This window comes from Gallus gallus, chromosome Z (assembly GCF_016699485.2).
Source record: "Gallus gallus isolate bGalGal1 chromosome Z, bGalGal1.mat.broiler.GRCg7b, whole genome shotgun sequence".
NCBI lineage: Eukaryota > Metazoa > Chordata > Aves > Galliformes > Phasianidae > Gallus > Gallus gallus.
Genome location: NC_052572.1, coordinates 68,158,458 through 68,180,577, shown reverse-complemented (window position 1 = coordinate 68,180,577; position 22,120 = coordinate 68,158,458). Strand labels below are relative to the sequence as shown.

The 22,120-nt window shown below is 39.6% G+C and overlaps 1 protein-coding gene across 50 annotated transcripts in view; it reads left to right on the top strand.

Moving 5' to 3' along the window:
* Positions 1-22,120, top strand: part of ELAVL2 (ELAV like RNA binding protein 2) — an 85,106-nt gene that overhangs the window by 24,167 nt on the left and 38,819 nt on the right. For 22 of the 50 annotated variants that reach the window (XM_040656117.2, XM_015280739.4, XM_046905820.1 and 19 more), the window contains 2 exons: positions 11,674-11,764; positions 14,095-14,335. In XM_040656117.2, coding sequence (XP_040512051.1) covers positions 11,693-11,764; positions 14,095-14,335 — 313 coding nt within the window. In that variant the 5' untranslated portion in view covers positions 11,674-11,692. The remainder of the gene's footprint in view (positions 1-11,673; positions 11,765-14,094; positions 14,336-22,120) is intronic. The other 28 variants (XM_046905831.1, XM_040656133.2, XM_004949549.5 and 25 more) reach the window with 3 other exon arrangements.

Genomic DNA, 22,120 nt, shown 5'->3' with positions numbered 1-22,120 from the left:
ATTCCAACTTGCTTTTTCTTTATGTGAAAGATTAAAAAAAAAAAAATCAGCTGAGGAGCTGGTAGTTTGGAGACATTTCTGTGATTTCTCTAACCTCTGATGCTTAACAGGATAAAAATAGTTACCATATGGAATGTCTTCTTTTTGTGTGTGTGTGTGAGGACAGTATCTGCTACTTGAGAAACTTTGTTTAAGCACTTTCTGTACCTAAACATTTTTAGCAATTTCATCAGCTAGATGAACTACAGCTTTGAGAGCTGCTATCATTGTCTGTAGACCTAGGGAGGAAGGAAGCTTTCTCTGAAGTTTGTATGGTCTTGATGTTGAAGCATTGTGCTTTTGTTTTTATCTACTCTTGGATTTCCATTAAAAACAACATGCAGGAACCCCTTTATCTTACACCAACAAAAGATGGATAGCAATCTTCACTCATCTTTTTTTTGAAGCCTGTGTTACAATTCTTTAAGATTTTAGCAACCTACTGAGAATTTACTTTTGAATAAGTCCCTGAAACAATCCTAATGACACTTTACGTTAGTAGTAGGAGCTTGAATATCAGCTGCTGAGAAAAAGAGGAAGATCTGATACTTGTGTGTGCTGAGTCCATTCTCCAGTAAGCTGTTTGTTTACAAACAATATAATCCTTAAAAAGCAGTTGCATGAGGTGACTGTGAGGAAGGAGAAAAATCCTTGCTCTCTGTAAAACACTGCAGCACTCTGTATCGACTGATTTCTCTAAATTTTGGCCATTCTCACTTCTGTGTATTTGAGTTCATTTGAGTGAATGATTTGTATACAGTTTTAGTTATGCTATTATTTTAAATATGTGCACTTAAAGCTTAGGGAGCAGAGCTTAAATGAACTGCTGTCCTAATGAAGTGTGGAGTAAATAGTGTTCTTTCATGTTCTTTCATGTCCTTTTTTTTTGAGCTATTCCATGTTGACAACTAAAGAAACTGCCTTTTTTCAACCTTGGAGTTGATACTGTTAAAATTTATTGAAGAACCTGTTCTAATGAAGTCTGGATGGTATCTCCTTGAAACAGGAATCTGTTTTTTCCTTTCTGCTACTTAAACTTTTAAACTAAGTAGTGCAGCTCCTGCCTTTCTGTTTTGATAATCTTATGTCTAATGGTAAATTGTGATCATATAGGACAGAATAAGAACCTATGTCTGATGCCAAGGTCTGTAAATCATCCACATTTGCTCGAGCACAGACTGATGTTGTCTACTGTGAGCATGTCTCCTGTGGTTAGATTCGGTATTTTTATATTTTTCATCAGGTGAAATGTTTGTATAACCACGATTGTGCTTCAGAATTTTCTGTAGAAAGCATCTTTTTGCAAGATGGAAGTGTCTCAAGGGAAGATGCATGCTATTTCAGAATAGTCGTTAGTGGTTTACTGATGCCTGATAGATGAGAAGCTGGACGTGAGCCAGCAGTGCGTGCTTGCAGCTTGGAAGGCCAGCTGTATCCTGGGCTGCATTGAAAAAGGGGTGGCCAGCAGGGAGAGGGAGGTGATTGTCCCCCTCTACTCAACTCTTCAACTGGGATGGGGAGGTTTCGTTAGATATTAGGAGGAAACTTTTCACCCAGAGGGTGGTGATACATTGGAACAGGTTGCTCAAGGAGGTTGTGGATGCCCCATCCCTGGAGGCTTTCAAGGCCAGTCTGGATGTGGTTCTGGGCAGCTTGGTCTAGTAGTTGGTGACCCTGCATGTAGCAGGGGGGTTGAAACCATGATCATTGTGGTCCTTTTCAATCCAGGCCATTTTGTGATTTGGTTTTCAGGGTGTTATGCTCCCCCCAGCCCTTTCAGGTCATTATTCTTTCCCCCCAGGTTCATTGTTCCACTTGTGAAAGTGGACTTGATGCTGTTTGTAAGTACTTCATAATGAATCAAATTGCAAAGCTTCAAAATGTAGTTTTCTATCTCCATGTCAGAGGAGTGTCATGCTGTGAAGTCTGTCTGCCATGTGATGTTTTGAGGTATTCAGTGCTTGACAGAGGTCAGCCTTTGGGTGTCATGGCACAGTAATGTGGTTTGACAGGTCTGTTATAACGGGTGTTAGATAAGAATGATGTCTTAACTTGTCTCAAATACAGGTGCTAGGTTAGAGTAACTACTTTAGAATTGTCTATGGCTGTTGTGAAGTAAATAGAAACACATGGATTATCCCATGCTGAGACAAGGGCATCTTGAGTCAGATAACATCTCAAGCTATCCTGAGACTTCTCAGCAACTTAGTGAGCAATTCTCTAGCCTGTCCTTTAATATCAAAGTTGGAAGATGTGCAGAGAATAATATAAATTGGAGGAAGATAGAACTCTATGTACCTGGGAGCTCTCTCACAGCAATGTACTGCCATGATAGCTGTTTGTTTCGTTACTGAGTTAGACATAATGTTACTGTGGAATGGAGTATTACTTCAGGCTTTTGATGTAATGAGAGATTTACTACAGCTGTGAGTCAGCCTTTCAAAACTAATTAGAAGGAAAATACAGAATTTGCTATAATAATGTCTATATCTCATACTTAATAGAATTTTTAGTGGGTTGGACATAGGAAATATAGAAATCTGTAAATATATTGGATGGAAATTGTAATAGGCTTGGCCGTAGTATCTAATACAAGGTATTGCATTAAATGATATAAAAAAAATTACTGTAGCCCATAAAGAACAAGGGGAATGTTTATTCAGTATAGCAGCATTAAATGTAAAACTACTGGGAAACACTGAAGATGGAAAACAAATTAGATTTATCTCAGTCAGCAAAAGATTGAGCAGAAGTGCTAGTGTATGGAGGCTACGTGGCCCTGGAAACCTATTTTATGGAGACAATTATAAGGTATCTGTATTAATAACGTTTTATCATCTATTAGGTTCTACAAGCAGTTCTGGCACTTTAATTTACATTACTGTTCTTGAATTTCAGTTTTTGCAGCAATTACATCCACAGAGGTCAAAACTTGAGATGAGTTCAGATTTTTGTGCTGATTTCAATCAAGTATGAGGTTACTTTACAGCAGGGAAGTTACTTAAGTCTCTCTCCACATTTTTAGTTGGATTATACAAATTTGCACATAAGTCATTTCAGTACAGCATATGGATCTGTCATGTTCTATCTGTATTGCATTATTCATTACTTGTATAGCTGGATGAGGAAATGAAGTTCTCTTCATCTGCTACTGTGAAAGTCTGCTGCATTCATGGGACTGCATTAATTTCCTGCTCTTGGTAGAACAGGCAGGGTAGAGTGTTGCAGCTGTGTTCAATCTTGTTTTTTTTTCAAAAATAAGTGATTATTAGCTTCAGGTGATTAAGAATGTTCCTTAGGCTACATAGCTTTTATCTGTAATAGGTGTTCAGAATAAAATGCAAGAAAAATCTGGCTTTGGTCATGCTTGCTAATACCTACTGATTTACGTGACGTGGCTTACTGATGTATTCACTCATACCTTTCTGTATGTTTTCAGTGAAAATATTAAGAAATAATGAAAGGGTCACACATCTGTAAGCAACATTTGAGCATCTCTTGGCTCTAAAAAGGTGGAAAATGTTGACTGAGAAGTTTGAATAGTGTCCCTTTTGATTTGATTCTTCCCCCATGCCCATGGGGGGTGGTCAAGTTTGTACCACGTCTCTATTTTTTGCCATTTCTAGGTCTAGGAGGGAAAGTGGGGATTAATATTTGAAATATATAAAGCAGCTAAACATGCACTGAAGCAATTGTATCAGGACGTAACTAACATCACTTTGTCCTTCGCTGTTTTGTTTGCTTTCACTCTTACGGAATCCTAATGGAGAATACCTTTGGATTTCCAGCTTAGGAAGGACAATCTTTATTCCGTTTACTTTTCCCTTGTTAGCATCGTTATCAAAGTGGAAATGTGGTTCTTCGTCCTCTTTAAATTGTCTGTCCAGAAGTAACAAACCTGCAAAATGATACCTCCCGTGACTTCCTGATACAGCTGTTGAAGGAGCCAACAAGAGGAAGCAAAATCCTGGACCTGCTGTTTGTTAACAGAGAAGGTCTTGTGGGGGATGTAAAGGTTGGAGGCCATGTGGGGCATAGTGATCATGAGATGCTAGATTTCTCAGTCCTTGTTGAACCATGCAGTCCTTGTTGAACCAAGTCAACAGAACTGCCACCTTGGACTTCCGGAGGGCAGACTTCAATCTCCTCAGGACCATGGTTGAGAGGGTCCCCTGGGAGGTAGTTTTGGAGAGCATGGGAACCCAGGAAGGCTGGGAATACTTTAAGGAAATTATTTTAAAGGTGTAGGAGCTGACCATCCCCAAGTCAGAGAAGATGAGCCAGCAGGCAAGGAGGCCAGACTTGCTGAACAGAGACCTTTGACTGGAACTCAAGAACAAAAGGAAAGTTTATGGTCTCTGGAAGAGTGGGCAAGCTACTTAAGATGATTGCAGGTACATAGTGAAGCTGTGCAGGGAGAAAATTATAAGAGCCAAAGCCCAACTAGAACTGAACTTGACCACTAAGGTAAACAGTGAATATTTCTATAAAAACATGAACAGCAAGAGGACTAGGGAGAATCTCCATCCATTGTTAGACACTAAGGGCAACTTTGTGACCAAGGATCAGGATAAGGCTGAGGTTTCTTAATGCCTTCTTTGCCTCAGTCTTTAACAGTAAGACTTGTTAGTCCCTGGGAACACCCTGGGATGGGTGTACGCTCCGCTGGGTGAAGCACTGGCTGGATGGCTGGGCCCAAAGAGTTGTGGTCAGTGGCTTTACATCCAGTTGGCAGCTGGTCGTGAGCGGTGTCTCCCAGGGCTCAGTACTGGGACCACTTCTATTTAACATCTTTATTAATGGCCTTGATGAGGGAATTGTGTGTACCCTGAGTAAGTTTTTAGATGACACCAAGTTGGGAGGCAGTGTTGATCTACCTGAGGGGAGAAGGGCGCTACAGAGGGACCTGGATAGACTGTATCGATAGGCCAAGGTAAACTGTATGAGTTTCAGTATGGTCAAGCATCAGGTCCTGCATTTTGGTCACAGCAACCCCAAGCAGCCTTACAGGCTTGGGGAGGAGTGGCTAGAAAGCTGCCTGATGGAAAGGGACCTTGGTGTACTGATGGCCAGTCAGCTGAATGTGAGCCAGCAGTGTGCCCAGGTGGCCAAGGCGAGTGGCATCCTGGCTTGTATCAGGAATGGTGTGTTGAGCAGGACTAGGGGAGTCTTCCTGCCCCTGTACTCGGCATTGGTGAGGCCTCACCTTGAGTACTGTGTTCAGTTTTGGGCACCTCAATACGGAAAGGATGTGGGGGTGCTGGAGCAGGTCCAAAGAAGGGCAACAAGGCTTGTGAAGGACTTGGAGAATATGCCCTATGAGGAGAGACTGAAGGAACTGGGGCTGTTTAGTCTGGGGAAGAGGAGGCTGAGGAGAGACCTTATTACTCTCTTCCAATATCTGAAAGGTGCTTACAGAGAGAGCGGGGCTTCTCTCTTCTGACTGGTGACAGGATGAGGGGAAATGGCCTCAAGTTGTGCCAGGTAAGTTTAGGTTGGATATCAGGAAACACTTATTTACAGGCAGGGTTGTTAAGCAGTGGAATAGGCTCCCCAGGGAGGTGGTTGAGTCACCATCCCTGGATGTATTTAAAAACTGCTTGGATGTGGTGCTCAGGGACATGATTTAGCAGTGGGTTGTTAGAGTTAGGGTAGTGTGGTTATGTTGTGGTTGGACTTGATGATCTTTAAGGTCTTTTCCAACTTGAGTGATTCTATGATTCACCTTTTAGTTTTAATTTATGCCTTTATTTTAGCTGTCTGTAGGCTGGTGGTGCTTATTTCAGATTTGTTTGAATGCTTCTTCCTGTTGCACGTGTTTTGCTTGTTAACAGTTTTAGAGCTGAGAAGAATGCTATCTGCAGCCTGTAATGTGGCTCTCTTCAAGGTCCTGCGTGATGAAGGCTCACGCAGGTATGCAGGTGCACATGCTTGCTTGTAGCTGTCCCAGTCTGATACTGCTTTGAGAGAATGTGTGGAGGAGGATAATAAAGCTATGTGGAAGCTGCTTTTTACTTCCAGCGGTTTGCTTTTTTTCCTCTGTTTGTGGGACTGGGGATGTGGGATTGAGTAATTGCTATGTATGCAAGGATCATGAGGAGTGGGGATATTAACTGCCAAACTTCTCCCTGCTTATTCTTCATTTATGATTTGTCTGAGGGGAAAAAATGGCCTTTATGGGAGAGGAATCAAGGGGATTCACTCCGCTTTTCCAGGGTAGGAAGATCAAGAGCTATCAAAATCTGTTGTTGCTGTGTCTGTGGTACTTCTGGGCTTTGGACCCAGCTACCTCTGCAGCTAACAAGGAGCTGTGAGCAAGATGAGTGCTGTCATGGAAAAACTGAAGGGATGCAGGAGTTTAGATAAACACATTTTGAAGGAATCCATTTTCATGCCTTGTCCTCTTGCATCGTAGATACTGGGAAGACTGATGGACAAAATCTTCGAGCCTTGTTTTCCTTTGGGTACATGAGTGAGAGATTAGATGAAGTAGAAGATGTCTTTGGAGGCATGCTTTCTAATCAGAAGTTTTCTAGTTTGCTTTTAAATTTGAATGTCTTCTCTGAATCAGACTAAGCCGTTCTGCATTTTCCTGGCTGTTGATAAACACAAATAGTTCTTAGGACACCAGGGGTCAGCACTGGGTCTGCTCTTGTTCAGCATCTTCAGCAATGACTTGAGAGGAGGGATAGAATCTGCCTTCAGAAGTTTTCTGGTGGCATGAACCTGGGAGGAGTGGCTGACACACCAGAAGGCTGTGCCTGTTACTCAGTGAGACTAGACAAGCTGGAGAGCTGGGAGAGGTGGAATCTGATGAGAGCTCAGGTCTGAACTCTGTGTGATCTGGTGATAATTTTCATGGGACTTGCACACTCACATTGGCAGTATTGTCTGTGTTCGCACATACCCAATGTGACGTGTAGTCAGGAATTTGAATATAATAAATCCAACTTTGTCCTCAGCTGGCACAAACATTTTAAATGAATGAAGTCAGTGAAAAGGAAAAGTACAGTTTTGGGTTGGGTTCTTTCATCTTGTTTGTGAGCTAATGTCGATGCTTTCTTTTGCTGGAAGTAAGTTGGTAAAAGTGCTCTGAATCTAACTTGACCTGAATGATTACACATACGTAGTTTTACATTACTGAAATCTCACTTGAACAAATCATTTAACAAAATGCAGGTGTTACAGGTAACTACTCGTGTTGCACTTGTGCTACTTTTTCAGACCTGCTTATGAGTCTTTTGTGTTGGCTTATTCACACAGTAGCAGTGTTAGTCAGGCAGTGTTGTTTAGAGCAGCTCACATGTTCGGTGGTGGTTGGTGGACTGCTGAGTTTTCAGAAGCATTGCTTTTTGTCTGGAGACATTCCTTTGGATTCAGGTATACATTTCTACTGTTCCCTATAAACTTCCACTTGCTCTTTTGTCTTTTTGGTGCAGATACTGGAGCTGTTAAGGTGTTTCTTGGTAGGAAGAGTGTGCCTGTACTGATGACAATGTCCTGTTCAACTATCTGGAATTGCTTACTCATTACCTACCTGAAACAGACAATCCTGCTGTTTCTCTTCTTGCCAAAAGCTTCTGCAGATTATTTTCTTCAGCATTAATCACAAGGATTAATTAGTCTTTTTGCTTACATCCCATGTGCCCTTTTGATATCCATCTTTTATCCCTTTCATTGCCTTCTCTCTTGCCTTTGAGGCCAAGGTGTAACAGTACTCCTTGTTTTCTGATTTGTGTCAGAGTGATTGCCGAAAAGTTTTCTTTCTAATACAGTTGACTTAGAGGCTGCACAGTAAGCTGTTGTTGTGTAGTGACTACTCTTCTCTTTGCTTTTAACACTGACCATGTTCAAATTAAAGTTACGTTGAAAACATTTGAGAGTCTGTTTTCAGAGACTTAATTCTGTGTTTTCCTGGAACTGTGAGGGACTTTGATTAATATTGTATCCTAAGATCTTCATACTGTGCATAAATCAAATCTGCTGTTAGTTTTCTCTAATGCTAAGTGAATTTTCTGTTGGTAGCAGTTTGCTCTTCCAGTTTTTGCTGCAATTTTTTTAACGGTATAATGGAGGAAAGGACAGAAATGAACAGATGTGCTACCGAGAAGGGCTCTTGGAGGACAAATACGGCTTTGTTGTGCTTTAAAATAAGTGAAACTGCTGCACCTGTTTGTGCAGACTCTCCAAGCAGTCTGTACTTGCGGACACGGGGTAAGCATCAAAGTACAAGTAGCAGTGCACTTACATATTTTTGAAGGAAATAAATTATTTTTTATTCTGTTTGTGAAGCAAAATTGACCTTACAGGTTATATAAGGGCTATTGCTTTTCCATGAGCCTTCAAATAATCCATAGTTCTGTTTTTAAGGTGTTCAAGGATATTCCTTAGGCAAATCACTTATTCTTGCTAAATAGCTTTCGTTGCTGGTGTATCAAAGTAGGTAGCATAGTACAGACCAGATGTTGAAAGAAATTACAGGCGGAGTCTAAGTAAAATTCTGGTTTGATCTTCATATTTGAAGATACAAAGGACATTGTTCTCATCCGCGTGTTCTTGTTCTGCTGCTTGATGTCACGAAACCAAAGTCTGTGCTGTGCTTATCCAAACAGCAACGTGTGATGCCTCACTTCCATTGCACTGTCTGTACCCAAAGGGGAAGAAGCATCTTCTGAAAGTCTTCTGCTCTGTTCTTTTTTTTAAGAGGATCTTCATAAGCATGGGTGGGATCTCTTAGAACTTCAGGAGTGTTGTCAGTTGTGACCCTTCTTGAGGCTGGAGGTATTTATGTCATGGTGCAGCTTTAGTTGCCTCTGACAAGTAGTAACCTGCTTGAGGTGGCAAGGCAGGTGTTTAGTATGTAGTGTCTGGTCACTTAGATTCAAGGCGCTGATTTTCTGTACACCTTTAGCTCATAATACCGTTTGTAAGTATACAGCTTAATTGGGAGAGGCATATGTGCAATGATTTTGATGTGATATCTTGAAGTAGAAGTAATTTAAGTTTTTAAAGCCCATATGAAATGATTTCCCCCTTGATGACAAGGATGCACAGGAGTGAATGAGAAAATGAGTAAAAGCAGGTAGTAGAGGATCTCCACCTGAAAGTATGATGCACTGAAGGTTTCTCTACTGTGCGCACCTGAGGTGGTAAAAGCAGTCTCTGTTTCTTTTGTCACCTCACCTTGGTTATCAGAGCTGCCAGGATGCAGCCTTAGCTGCTGTTTCCTGCTGAGTATAAGTAATTGAACGTGTTCCATACCAAAATACCTATTTTGTAGGGGAAGGGAGTAGCAGACCACTGAGTATTGTATTGCTGATCTTCATCTCAGTAGCCTTGCTTTAATTTTCTAAAGCCCTCTTTAAAAGCTAAAACTATAATTTGAACTGTTCCATGGCGAATAGTACTAATCACTTAAACTGTCTTCTTTAACTCCTGTTGTGTTTAAACCTTAATAATTAAAAAAAACTCAGAAGAAAATCTAGTTCCTTTTCTGCCATGCAGGCAATTCTCATGAATTAAATATCAGCTAATTAGAATTAGCTAATTAGAAACTGAGATTCAGTTGATGCCACAGACAGTTTTTAAGACTGTTTGGATTTAAAATTGTACTTGATAAATAAAAAGTGAATTTAATTAAAGAGGCATAACACAAAGCAGTGCCTTATCAAAGGGAACCAATCACCGTTTGCTGGACTGCACAACTTTCTTTGGTTCCTCTTTTAGGACTGAAAAGAAACAGCAGAACTCCTTTTCCAGCTTGCTTATTATCAATCTCAATATATTAGACAGCCTTGCATTTCTTTAACAAATAGTCTACTGATTTTTGGCCAGTTATTGAATGCAGCGACTACTAAGCTGTTGTAGTCATCTGAACAGTAATATTCTAATGGTAGTAATGTCAAAAATTGTTACAATACTATGCATAGTCCACCAACTGGGACTTTCTTTAACTTGGGTATCTTGTTAAAATGCTACCATTTTAATCTTCCAGTAGCACCGTTCAGGTTGGAAATAGTTTTTGAAAAAGTCATGACTTTGTTTGGCAAAGTTGGCCATATTCCTTATTTTTGAGGTCAGGTGTAAGTTGTATTGAAAGGGTAAGAATTCTTTTTTCCAAATTAGATGTAAAAAGACTCTTTAACTTCAAAGCTGTGAAGCAGTTTTATGCATGCTGGAAGTACTTGAAATGAGGTGCTTTGATTTTTGAGAAGTGTTGTGATTCTCCTAGGGGCTCAGTGATGCCTGTAGTGAGTGCACCTTAAGTACACACGGATAATAGGAGTTGTCAGTCTGTAGCTGTGGTGTGCAGGAAGCAAATACTGCTACTTTGCTGGGAAGTGTACAGGTAGGACAGGTTCATAGATCTGACATTTTAATGCAGTCTCCTTAAAACTTGCATAGACATAACAGACCTCATCTAGTAAGCAGTTTGTCGAACATGCTTGGGTACCATGGAGTGCTTCAGAAATGCATGTCTGTGCATTGTTCTGAGTTTGAGGCCGTAGAGAATGCGGCTGATAAAGTCTTTTTGCATGAACAGTTATGGTAATGATTAAAAGTCTTAATATCAATTTAAATTAAAAAATAAAGGCTCAATGTAAAGCCAGTTAACCACAAAGATTTTGGTAACAAACTAATGTGAGGACAAGTTTTTCAAGTGTTTAATAAAAAAAAACAATTTTGATAATGTTTGTAAAACCTGGATTTCTTAGAAAATCTGTCTTTTTAAATCAAGCTAGATTTGCTGTTTAGGTTTTTTCATCTGCTAACCAGGGCATTAGAAGTGTCTAGAATTTACACCAGCCCCGAACTATGGCAACAGTCTTCCTGCTAAGTGTTCTGGCTGTATTTAAGATCTGGACCAGCTGTAATTGGTTGCAAGTGGTCCATTAATTTTTGTGATATCCTCCTAGCACTTTTCAGTTAAAATCCAACTAGTTTTGTAGTAACTTTTTTTTTTTTAAAGCAAATAAAATGCCATTATGAAGATCTACTCCATTGATGATTTTTCTCCGGGTATTCCACTTGAGAAACCCTCAACTCTCCTGCAACTTGCATATTTGCAGGTGCTCCTTCTGGGAGTACCTGTTGCAGGAGCCTTTCTGAATGTCTTCTGTGCAAAATTTTAATTTTTAAAACCTAGAATTTTGGTAGTGGGCTGGATCTTTGCTGAGTAGCATGTTCTTTGTTTCTGTGGACTGGGGAAGGCATGTAAGGGGAGATGTTCTTCAGTGGTACACCTTACATGCTAATTGAAAATTGACTTTCCTGTTCTGTTTTGAAGACTCTGGGGTGTGTGGGAGGAGGTACACATCACAAAAAAAACACAACCAAGATGCCCAGCTGTGATGTGTTAAGGTTCCTTTTGGGTGTGGAGTGGTTTTTACAGTAGTTTCCAGGGTAGATGCGGAGGTAATGATCTTTCAAATCTTCTCTTAAAAATATCATCCTAATTCATGTAAGAAAAATAACGAATTTGGAAAGATTAGATTGGAATTGCCTCAAATTCAATTAAGCCACACTGCGTGGACGTGCTGGGAATATAAATGCAATTACTGTAAATTTGTACCTACTGATTTGTTGCATTATCTTGCTAATCTAACATACAGTCCTTTTGTGTCCATATTGCAGACGGCAACTCCAAACTAACATGGCAGTCAGACTGTGTGATGTGGCTTCTCTGCTTAGAAGTGGTTCGTGGGCAGCAGAGCCTTGGACTGGGGTCTGTGGGATTTTTCTTAAATTCTGTAGGCTACTTTTTTTACGTGTTAATAGTGCTGAGGCCATACCAAACTCCAATCTCATTTGGAATGCTAACACTGTTCTATCTTTCATTATAGGCTGTAGGCTGTGTCCCTATTCTGTCAGGGTCTAGAGCACACTGGCGTACCATGACAACTTACCTATTATATGGTGATCTCCTGTAGAAATTATACTGCAGTGGCTTGCCTTTCTTCTAATGAGATTTTAGTGATAATTCAAAATATCTGGTGGATAATTGAAGAGTAGTATTACATTAACATTGTTTTGGTATGGTCTGAATACTAAGTTGCAGTAACTTTAAAAACCTGTATGCTATGTGTTTATGATTACTGTTTTTAAAGTGTTTAAAAACCTTATTCTAATAAATTGTTTAAAAATTGTAACTTTATTGTGTCTATTTGGGCAGAAAATACTTAGTAACATCTGAAGATGTGGCTTGTGTTTATGAATAGTTGTATCCAACCTATCAATGGAATATGCATTAATTGTAAAACATTAGTATCACTTCCATCAGAGCAGATGGTTCTATAGCTGGGAAATGCTGTAATTTCAGCACACACAGGCTACTGCAGCTGTTCACTTGAATGTTGGCTTAAGATATCATTTTTGCCACCTGAACATGAAAATAAATGTGCAATTAAGTGAGGGCTTCTTGTCCTTGCTAACTCCTTCTAATTTTGGTCAGTGAACACTCCAAATTTGATTGGAGGGGAGAAAGGAAGCAGCCATGGTTGTGGTATGAAAAGAAAACATTGCTGGCTATCAGCTCTGCTAAATACAGTGGAGTTCTGAAAAACAGTTTATCTTGGGATCATCTATGTTCTCATTTCTTCAGCAGACTTTTTCTGACAGTGCCAGTAGTAGTTTACCCCCTCCCTGGTGGTTAGTCCCAAGAATAAAATGCTTTTGATCCAGTGGTAGCTCCTCAGGAAAACCAGAACCCATTTCTACATTAAATGTTCTGAATAGATGGATCTTTCTTTTCTTTCTCTGTGCTGAAGTAACTTCTTGGAAAATATGGTTGTATGCAAAACAGGTTGTCCTGGAAATGTCTGAATTTCATTCAGATGCTCTTAACCTCCTTTCATGTTTTCAGGAAATTAAAGATTTGCTTTCCCTGACCTAATCAGTTCTTTAGGTACGTGCTGATTGGATATACTGCTTAGAAGAGGGGAGTGAGGACAAATTCCAACCTTATGTACTCTGCAACTTTACAAAACATTTTCCTTTGTGAGAACTCCTTCTAGAAATCTTAATATTAGATTGGATTTCAGTGATTACTGAATTTTCAGTGAAATGTCATGAGTCTTGCTTCTTTGTTAAATGATCTGTTAATGGATAACTTCTATAGAACTTTCTTCTGGCAGTTGTCCTCGGTAGGCTACCCAAGTGTATTAGATTGCCATTTAGAAAACAGGCTGTCTTTACCAACTGTTAATAGCTGATGACTGTCAGAGAAGCAGAAAGCCTTCGTATGTGTAGATCACTTCTGCCAGTCATAGCAACTGGTCACTTTGAGGTGGAACATAGAGTTTCTGAAGTAGGAGTGCTTACTTACTGGATACCTAAAAGTAGGTTGAGTTAAAGTATCAAACAACTGTCTTTAGGGTGCAGAGGAGAGGAACAGTGAGAACCCCACGTTGTCAATTCAATCAAAACAGATTTGGAAACCTACTTCCAGTCTGTGGTGGCAGAAGAAAGATCTAGAAGTTTTGAAGGAAGAGTTTGTTTTCTGTTTCAACACATTCATTTACATCTTTACATCTCTAGGCATCTCCTTTAAATTATTAATCTTCCTAGTGCTCTTAGATGTAGGGTCAAGATACAGCTATATACCCCCCCCCCATCTTGAAAATAACACCTCCAAATAATAATAAAAAAAAACACCAAACAAATGATTGCTTTAAGGACTACGTACCTCAGTTGTCACTTGCAAGTTGATAGCATCGTTGGCTCTCGAAAAAGGACAGCTCTTGGTTACCTCTGTACTAGGAAGGCTGTGATGCCCTAAATGAATTGGAGGAGGGGACGGGGGGGAACTTAGTTTTTGGTATTAATTTAATTGAGGTACATTTCGATGATTTTAGTGATGACTTAATTTGCCTGTAAGTTTGAAATTGTTAAGGCAATACTTATAAATCTTCAGTAGTGTTTTTGCATGTAGAAGCATTATCTCGCTGTGACAATGCCACTTGTGCATAGTAGCGGTTCTTTTAGATTCATGTCTGGATTCTCCATAAGAGAGGGTGAAATACGAATTTTCATGTTTCTTATTTTCTGTATTTTTAGCAGGTAATTGCTGCCATGGAAACACAACTGTCTAATGGACCAACTTGCAATAACACAGCCCATGGTTCAAACGCTATAAACAATTGCTCTTCACCGATTGATTCTGGAAACACAGAAGACAGCAAGACAAATTTAATAGTCAACTACCTTCCACAGAGCATGACACAAGAGGAGCTGAAGAGTCTGTTTGGCAGCATTGGTGAGATAGAGTCCTGCAAGCTTGTAAGGGACAAAATAACAGGTATGTTAGTTTCATCCTTTCACTTTCCTATAGTCTACAGTTCGAGACAATGTTTTGCAATTCTGTTCAGTTACAGAATAAATTCAGGGAAACCAGTGCAGACATTGTTGGTCTTCAGGAACTAGTATATCATTTAGATTCCAGACAGAGAAAATAAATGCTTGTCTTTCATCCAGTTATTCTATGTGAATGCTATAAATACTAACAAGACTTTTAAATCTTCTGTGCTTTCAAATTCTTTGGAAAGAAGTTTTTAAGTAACAGCTTTAAACTGGAAGAGTAGGTTGAGACTAGATCTTGGAAGTTCTTTACTGTGAGGATAGTGAGGCAATGAAACAGGTTGCTCAAAGAGGTTGTGAATACCCCCTTCCTGGAGGCATTCAAGGCCAGGCTGGATGGGGCTGTAAGCAATCTGTTCTAGAGGGAGGGACATCTAGAGGGTGGTGTCCCTCCCTCTAGAACTAGGTGATCTTAAAGGTCCCCTCCAATGCAAACCATTCTGTGATATTGAAAAGCAGATAAAAACTCAAGTAAGCCTTATATAATTATTCAGCTCTATTATTAGAGCTGTGCCTGATAGCTGTAGCTGATTCAAAACTTCCTTTTTGAAAGATGTAGAGATCTAAACTTCTACCTTGGGAGAAGGGTGGACTAATTAATTTAGCTTTTGTGTTTCAGCATATAAACCAATTTCTTCGGGGTATGCTCTTGAATTAACATGTGCAGTCTTAGAATATGCAAGTATGAAGTGCAGAGTGATGCTGTTGATTAGTACTTCATTTTACCAACAGCTGGTGCTCAGAGTGCATGTATTTAGACCAGTTGTTTAATTTTGAAAGAACTACCAGATGGATGCCTGCACTTTAATAACCAAATGAAAGGATCGTTGGCAATGTTCAGTTTGTCTCGTTTCCATTTGTGAACTCCAAGCTCTGTCAAATTAAAAAAACATTGATGTATGGTTTATGTTGACATTTCATTATTTTTATTCAGAAATATTGACTTTGACACTTTATTTTGGGGCTTATTTTCTTTCTTCTTTCTTTTTTTTGCAAAGCTGTCTAATACCTAGCTTTCAAAAACATCTGAACTTCTTAGGTGCAGCTCTTGAGTATACTGTGGTTGAAGCTACTCCTTGCTTGGTTTGGGAGACTGAAACCATCACTACTGGAAGACAGTGGCAGAACATTAGCATTTCCTCCACATGGCGTAGACTTTCTTGTGACTGAGTGTTCCCAGGGCAGCAGTGGTAGGAAGAAAAAAGGCTTTAGGTGGTAAAGGTTGTATGTAGCTTCAATCCATTCTCTGCGCGTGCATGTTGATACCTTGGGTGTGCTGGAGATACCAACTCCAGCACACTGGAGCACACTCCCAGCTGCATACACGACTTGTGGTGGCTGAGGCTAAAAACCTTCTGGCAGCTCTGACGCCAACCCTAGGACTTGTCTTTGGCATGAATGACGTACTTTCTTTTGGTCCTTATTACATATTTACTCTTTTAGCAATATAGAAATTTTACAGCTTTTCCCCCACTGGTATGGGGACTGCTGTGTTGCTGGTGGAAAGGTGATGGTGCTTAAGCAGGAATCTAACAGAAAACAACTTTTTGCCTTGCCTAGGCTGCAGTAAGAGGAATTTGTCTTGGGCCGTGTGTAAAGTAATATAATATAATGTAATAATATAATTTTATTAAAACATTAAAAAAGGCAAAAAAAAAAAAAAAACCCACGAGAAACTTGTGGGGTGTGAATACTCCCTGATGTTTCGTTTACCTACACCTGTATCTGCCAGGGATGGGTGGAGTGTGCTAAGCTGATATTCTCCTATATTTTTTCTAGTCTGCTGCTCAGACAGCAATAAAGACTGGCTATAGCCACAGGCCTTTGGATATCACAAAATACTTTAATCACAAAATGCTTTAACTCATATTCTGCAGGCATGCAGCAAGTGAAAATACTGGTATGACACATTATTTCTGGATAACTCCCATTGCTTTTTGAGAATGCTTTCTGTAATTATTCGTTACACACAGGAGATGACACTTGTGACAGGGTCTGAAAAGTTTTAGTTGTGCACGGTATGAGAATGACTTGGGAACATAAAGGTGTGTTCTTGGCTTTGGTTACTCATGAATATAGGTAGTGCCTACTGTTCTTAACCATAGATGGTTTTGTTGGTGAGATACACTTTTGTGTCATAAGGTAGATTTTCAAACCTCACTTCTTGAAATAAGTGTTCTTGGCCTAGAGATGTGTTGTTTTTTGAAGGTGGCAAAAATGGGATTTTGTTGAAGTCATGTTTTTTTCTTCTGACTACATTACACATAGTTTATATATACATATATAAATGTGGAAGCAAATTTCCCACAAAAGAAGGCAGTCCTTCCTGAAGAGCATGGCTTTTAAGAGACTGCCAGAATGGATCCATCTTGGTGAATTTTATAGGGTTTTTACTCATGGTGATACTTTTCAGTTGGCATTTGACAATCTAGCCTTCCTAAGGCAGGTACTATTCAGTGGCGCAAAAATAGGTCAAGCTGAGAGGCCACTCAGAGCCCTTTGCTTGCTTTCTTGTTAGCTAGTCTAACTAGATTTTGTGCGTTTGAATTAGGATAGTTTTTCTACCTTTTGGATCTTAATGGTCAGCACTAATCCATAGCAAGATTTTCTCTTAAGACAGTGTAGCAAAACTATTAAATTGGTGATTCATGCTCTAGCGTTATGGGTTAGTCTGCAGAAACTACTTTCAATCCTACTTATTTGACTTTGTTACCAAATCATGCACCAATTTCTTCACTGTGGTGAGGAACAGAAGTACTTGGGGTGTCAAAGAAACCAGAGTTGATGCCACGCTTTCCTGTCTTCAGATGAAGGCTGGTTCATGCAGAAAGCAAACTGATCTTCTCTATAGGTACTATCTTCAGTGCCTCAGAACAAAAACCTTCTTATCTTAGCTGCTTCCCTTTTGTTTTGAAAGTAGAAAGATATAGGTGGTACTTCACCTTTTTATGGGATAGCTTTTCAAGCTGTTAACCCATCTTGCAGTTGGGAGTTCACATTTTAGCATTCTTTGTTAAAGTTGCTTAGGGATTAATGCTTGTCCCAGTTATGAGACTGCTGCAGGCTAACAGAAATGAGCCTTTGGGTCTTACTGATGGATGTGCAAATGATCCTTTCTTAAGGATGGTTTTGATGCTTTCTGTGCTGGAAGCTTACAGTGCTGCTACGCAGTGTCAGAGGACTCCTTGCCTGGGAATAGAACAGAAAAACTTAATTGCAGGCCTTGTTTGAAAGCCTGATGCCTTCTTTATAGCACAAAGAGGTGCCTAAGAAGGATTTATTAATTTAAATGCAACCTGCAGTTGGGGGCTAAATGAGCTGACAACAGTCTTCTTGTTTGGAACTCTTTGGAGAAAGAGATCATATTTGCCTTTATCTGAGGGCAGTTCTTCAGCTTTGAAGCATATATTTAGCTGCCAGCAAAAATGTGGCATTAGTCATGTTCCAGAAGTTGTTACTTACAAATGAGAAGCTGTATTTCTAACCTGCACAGGAAGCAGTACTTCTGATTTAAGCAGTATAAGATAATTTTGTGTTAGTGGATGCTTGGTTGACAACATTGCTTTGAGATCTGTTCTCATTCATCTTCAGGTTTTACACAGGTTGCTTAGAGAGATTTTTCCATTTGTTTCTTCAGATTAGAGGTTATTAGGAAGAGTCTTCTCATGGATTGCAGAATTACTCTAATTCTTGTATTTAAACAGTTGATCATAAATGAGGTGCCACAAGTGTTAAGTAGCTGGTGGATGCCTTAAATTGATGAGAAGTTTGTGAGTATAGAAATCTAAATACATTTTCATAAAAAGTGAACAGCAAGTAAGAATTGATAAAGGAGTAAAACACTGATCTGCCTTCAGCTGTCTAATGCAGGTTGATCCACATCAGTACTGGATGCATACTCTGCTTGGGAAGTGAAACTTCCAACATTACGTGTTGGAACTGAGATCTGTTTGCCAAGCCAATGATACAACTCCAGGATAGGAATACTAAGAAATCTTGTACTGTATAAATGGATAGGTGGTACAAACACAGACAAAGTTTTCCACAGCAATGATTCATTAACTAACAAAGAAAACAAGAAATACTAATCTTTCTCTATGCATTGGCAGATAATATCAGAGTCTCAGACATACCTCCCTGTTATATTTCTTAATACAACAATGAAGAATGAATAGAGTTCGCTCTGTATTCCACTTTATCTAGAGGTTTTGCTTGTAAAGGAGAAAGCTGACATGCAGAAGTTTGCTGCTGATCATATTCAAGCATGCAGTTCACATGTGGAACTTGATATGCTGGTTCAGTGTTCTTTGCTGTTGTGAAATGTCAGTGTTGTCATATTAGCTAAGCCTGTAGAATGTTCTGAACAGGAGTTAAACCACCTGGCAACTGATCTACTTACCTGTTTTTGTGAAAGTAGGGAAATTAAAATGTGATGTTACCAAAGATTATGAAGTCTCCACGTAGGGAGTCCCATCAATAAGACCACTGTCTGACAAGTGAAGCATCAGTGTCACTTAGCTTGCTAATCAAAGAATGTCTGGAGTGAGTTACTGTGCCCAAATATTTAGGGATCATTGTTAACTCATAGACCATTTGTCTAATGTGGATGTTTTTAAGCTACTCCAAAATAATGCCTCCTATTTATTTCCATGGAAACTACAACAGACGAGTGCAATAATGTTGTTTGGTCGAACAAATTCTCAGGTACCAAACATTACTTATCAAAATAGTCACTACCATTAGCCAGATGTTTTCACCAGTGATGGAGCAGGAGCCTGCATACCATACTTGTAAAAGAATCAGCACCACTGGAGGTGACCCATTGTTGCCACTGCTGAAGCACAGTGCCCACCTCACTGTGCTCATGTCCACTGTTTGGCCTCCATAAATGTTCAGCAAACATCAGTGAATGTCAGTGGGTACCATTTTATCCACATGAAGAAATTCAGTTCCGCACTTTTGCTTCATCTACACTTCCATGTTGGATGCTGTTCTGTCATACTGCCCCTCTGCTGCCAGCTCTTGCACAGCAGTAAAATGTAACAGATATGGGTGGGAAGGTTCTACCTTTACTGCTATACCACCGCTATCCACCACTGATGCCATGGGCCAACATCATAAAATAGGAGGCACTATTTTCACAGCAGCTGTTGTATATGCATACTTAATGTAAAACTACCACATTGTTTGCAGTTGTACAGAGACTATGGTCTCAACAAAGCAATGTAACTGAATTCCTACAGCTTGTTTTCAATAGCCATTCAGTTTAAGTTCTTCTGCATTTTTAAGTGCAGCGAGTAACTTTTCTCTTAATTGCACATAATTAACCTTAAATGGTTAAAAAAAAAAGCTAAAAGTGCTATAAAAGTAAAGAGTCTCTGCTCCCTCAAGGCAGATTGATTCAACAACTGCTGAGGAAATACAAGGTAAAGTAGTAGCTGCCACTTGTAATGTGGCAGTACAAGTGTAATGTTCTCATTGTAATAATCATGGGCTCATAAAATTCACATGTCTTTCTATGAAGAATTTTTTTTCTTCACAAGTCTGTTTTTCTCATTCTCTTCTGAAATATCATGTTTAAGCTACTAATAATGTGTGCATTGACCTTACATTTATGGTGTAATATACCAGCCTGTATTGCCTAGAAGCCGAGATAGGATGCATTGAGTCTGGAGCAGTATCTCACAGCTGTTGACTTGCTTAGTTGAAATTAAGCCTGGTTAATTGACTGTTCCATTTAATAAAAGGAGCCAGGTGTTCCCCTCAAGTTATTTTCCTGCATCACTTTCTGTTGACAAGCTTCCTGCCTTCTAAAAATGATAAGTGTTTTTTTCAGGTTATTGTTGACCATTATTATATGGGCCTGTTTTTCAGATTCAATCCAGCTGCCCTATTATCAAGTTCACAAAAGCCCCATCTTCTAAAACCTCTTTCTCGCTTGCCTCATGTCCAGGAGGTATCTGTAGTTTCATGGTGAGGTTTCTTAATGCAGGATCACATACTCTGTGGGTTGATGCTGAACATATTTTTCCTTGTTCTGTGCAGAATCTGATTTCCTAGATATTTGGAAGTGTTGTCTGCTTACCATTTGGTTATACATAGTACAAATAACAAATGCAGCACGTAACTCAGCTGATACCTAGAACTATAGTTTTGAAAAAATTGAATATCTAGAAAACATTGATAAAGCTGTAGTTGGTATGCTTGCAGTTAATGTTTGTATGGAAGCAGTTCCTAATACTAAAATCTTGTGCAATTGTTAATGTTGCTTTTGTTGAAGAGCCATGATAATAAATTCAAAGGGTTCTGGGCTGATCACAACTGAAAATGGAAAGCATAAAAAGAATTGCGTATGTCATGATCAAAGTTGCAAATTGGATGTGTCATCATTGAAGTTGAGCTTTCATGTTAGGTGTTATCTGCAGCGCTGTTTCTAATCACACTGTTCATAATTCATTGTACTTGTGTAGACAGTCACTGGGATGTTATGAGGAATTTAAGTCATCAGCTGCTTGTTCAGTGCTCTCTGGTTGTACCGTGTCTATGAGGAGACATCTGGTGATGGTGCTGCATTGTAATGTGCCCAAACAAGTGTTAGATTCTATGAGATGAAGGATTTTCTCTAAAGTAAGCCTGCTATCTCAGCAGAGCATGGATGAAACATTGGTCTCTTAGTAAGGGTTAAGTCACATGGTTGCTCAGCTGTTAGTGCAGTCCTTCAGTAATAAATCCAAAGATCTTGTGTCTTCCATAGGAGCAGTAGAAGTTCCTTGTGTGATTGGCTGCTTGGCTCTAAATTGCTAGAACCTGTGAAGCTTGCTAACCTCTCTTTTTTTGTATTGCATCAGTGCAAAAACTGTGGTTCATGGTCCCTGTTTCTGGGAAAGAATGGAACTGTTCTGTTGGAAGACTTACTTGTCAGTGCTGCTGCAGAACTCTAGTTTTCCCACACATGAACTCCTTGTTTCAAGGTGATCTCTTGATTTGCTTGAACCTGGTCTGGTAATTTGGGTCTTGTCACCAGTTTGAAGTGTTAGCTTACTTTCCAGCCATAAATCTTTCTCTTACCTTCTTAATGCTTGGCTAATCCTAGGATATCTAAACTAATGTTATGGAAGAAGGGGAAGAAAATAGTTATAGTTACTACTTTTAGTCTGAGACTCTACACATGTTGCCTTCTTGAAGTATGCTGTGTAAAGATGAGATAGGAGACAAACTAAGCAAGTTCTTTTCCTTCGTCTTCATGTCTTGGAGGGAAGCGAGAGAAGAATAATGCTATGGTGTTCCTATGGAATGGCTTAGTTTGGAAAGTGGCTGCTTAGTTCATTCACAGGATAGGAAATCTCAAACATCCCTATCACAAAAATAAAAATCTCCCTGGGGGAAAAAAAAAAATTGGGGATAGCTGAAATTCCTGGTATTTGCCTTATGGTGCTAGTACCTCATACAGGGAGCATGGTAAGAACAGGTGGTTACTACTTTGCCACTTCCCATAAGTTGCTTGCTGTTCTTGTAAAACTCCCCACTTCTTTTTGCCTTCTCAGCCTTCACTCCCAATGTATGTGGTGTTGAGAGTCTGATGGCATTTCTAACCTGCCACATTTCTGCAGGGTTTTGAGTGTGCTTGAGGTGGGTGAATATTTTGGCAGGGAGAGGAAAAGCCAGGTGAAGGTTGCTACAGTATTGTGGTGTGCTGACTTAGTGACAGTGGTTCTTGGTAGCTGCT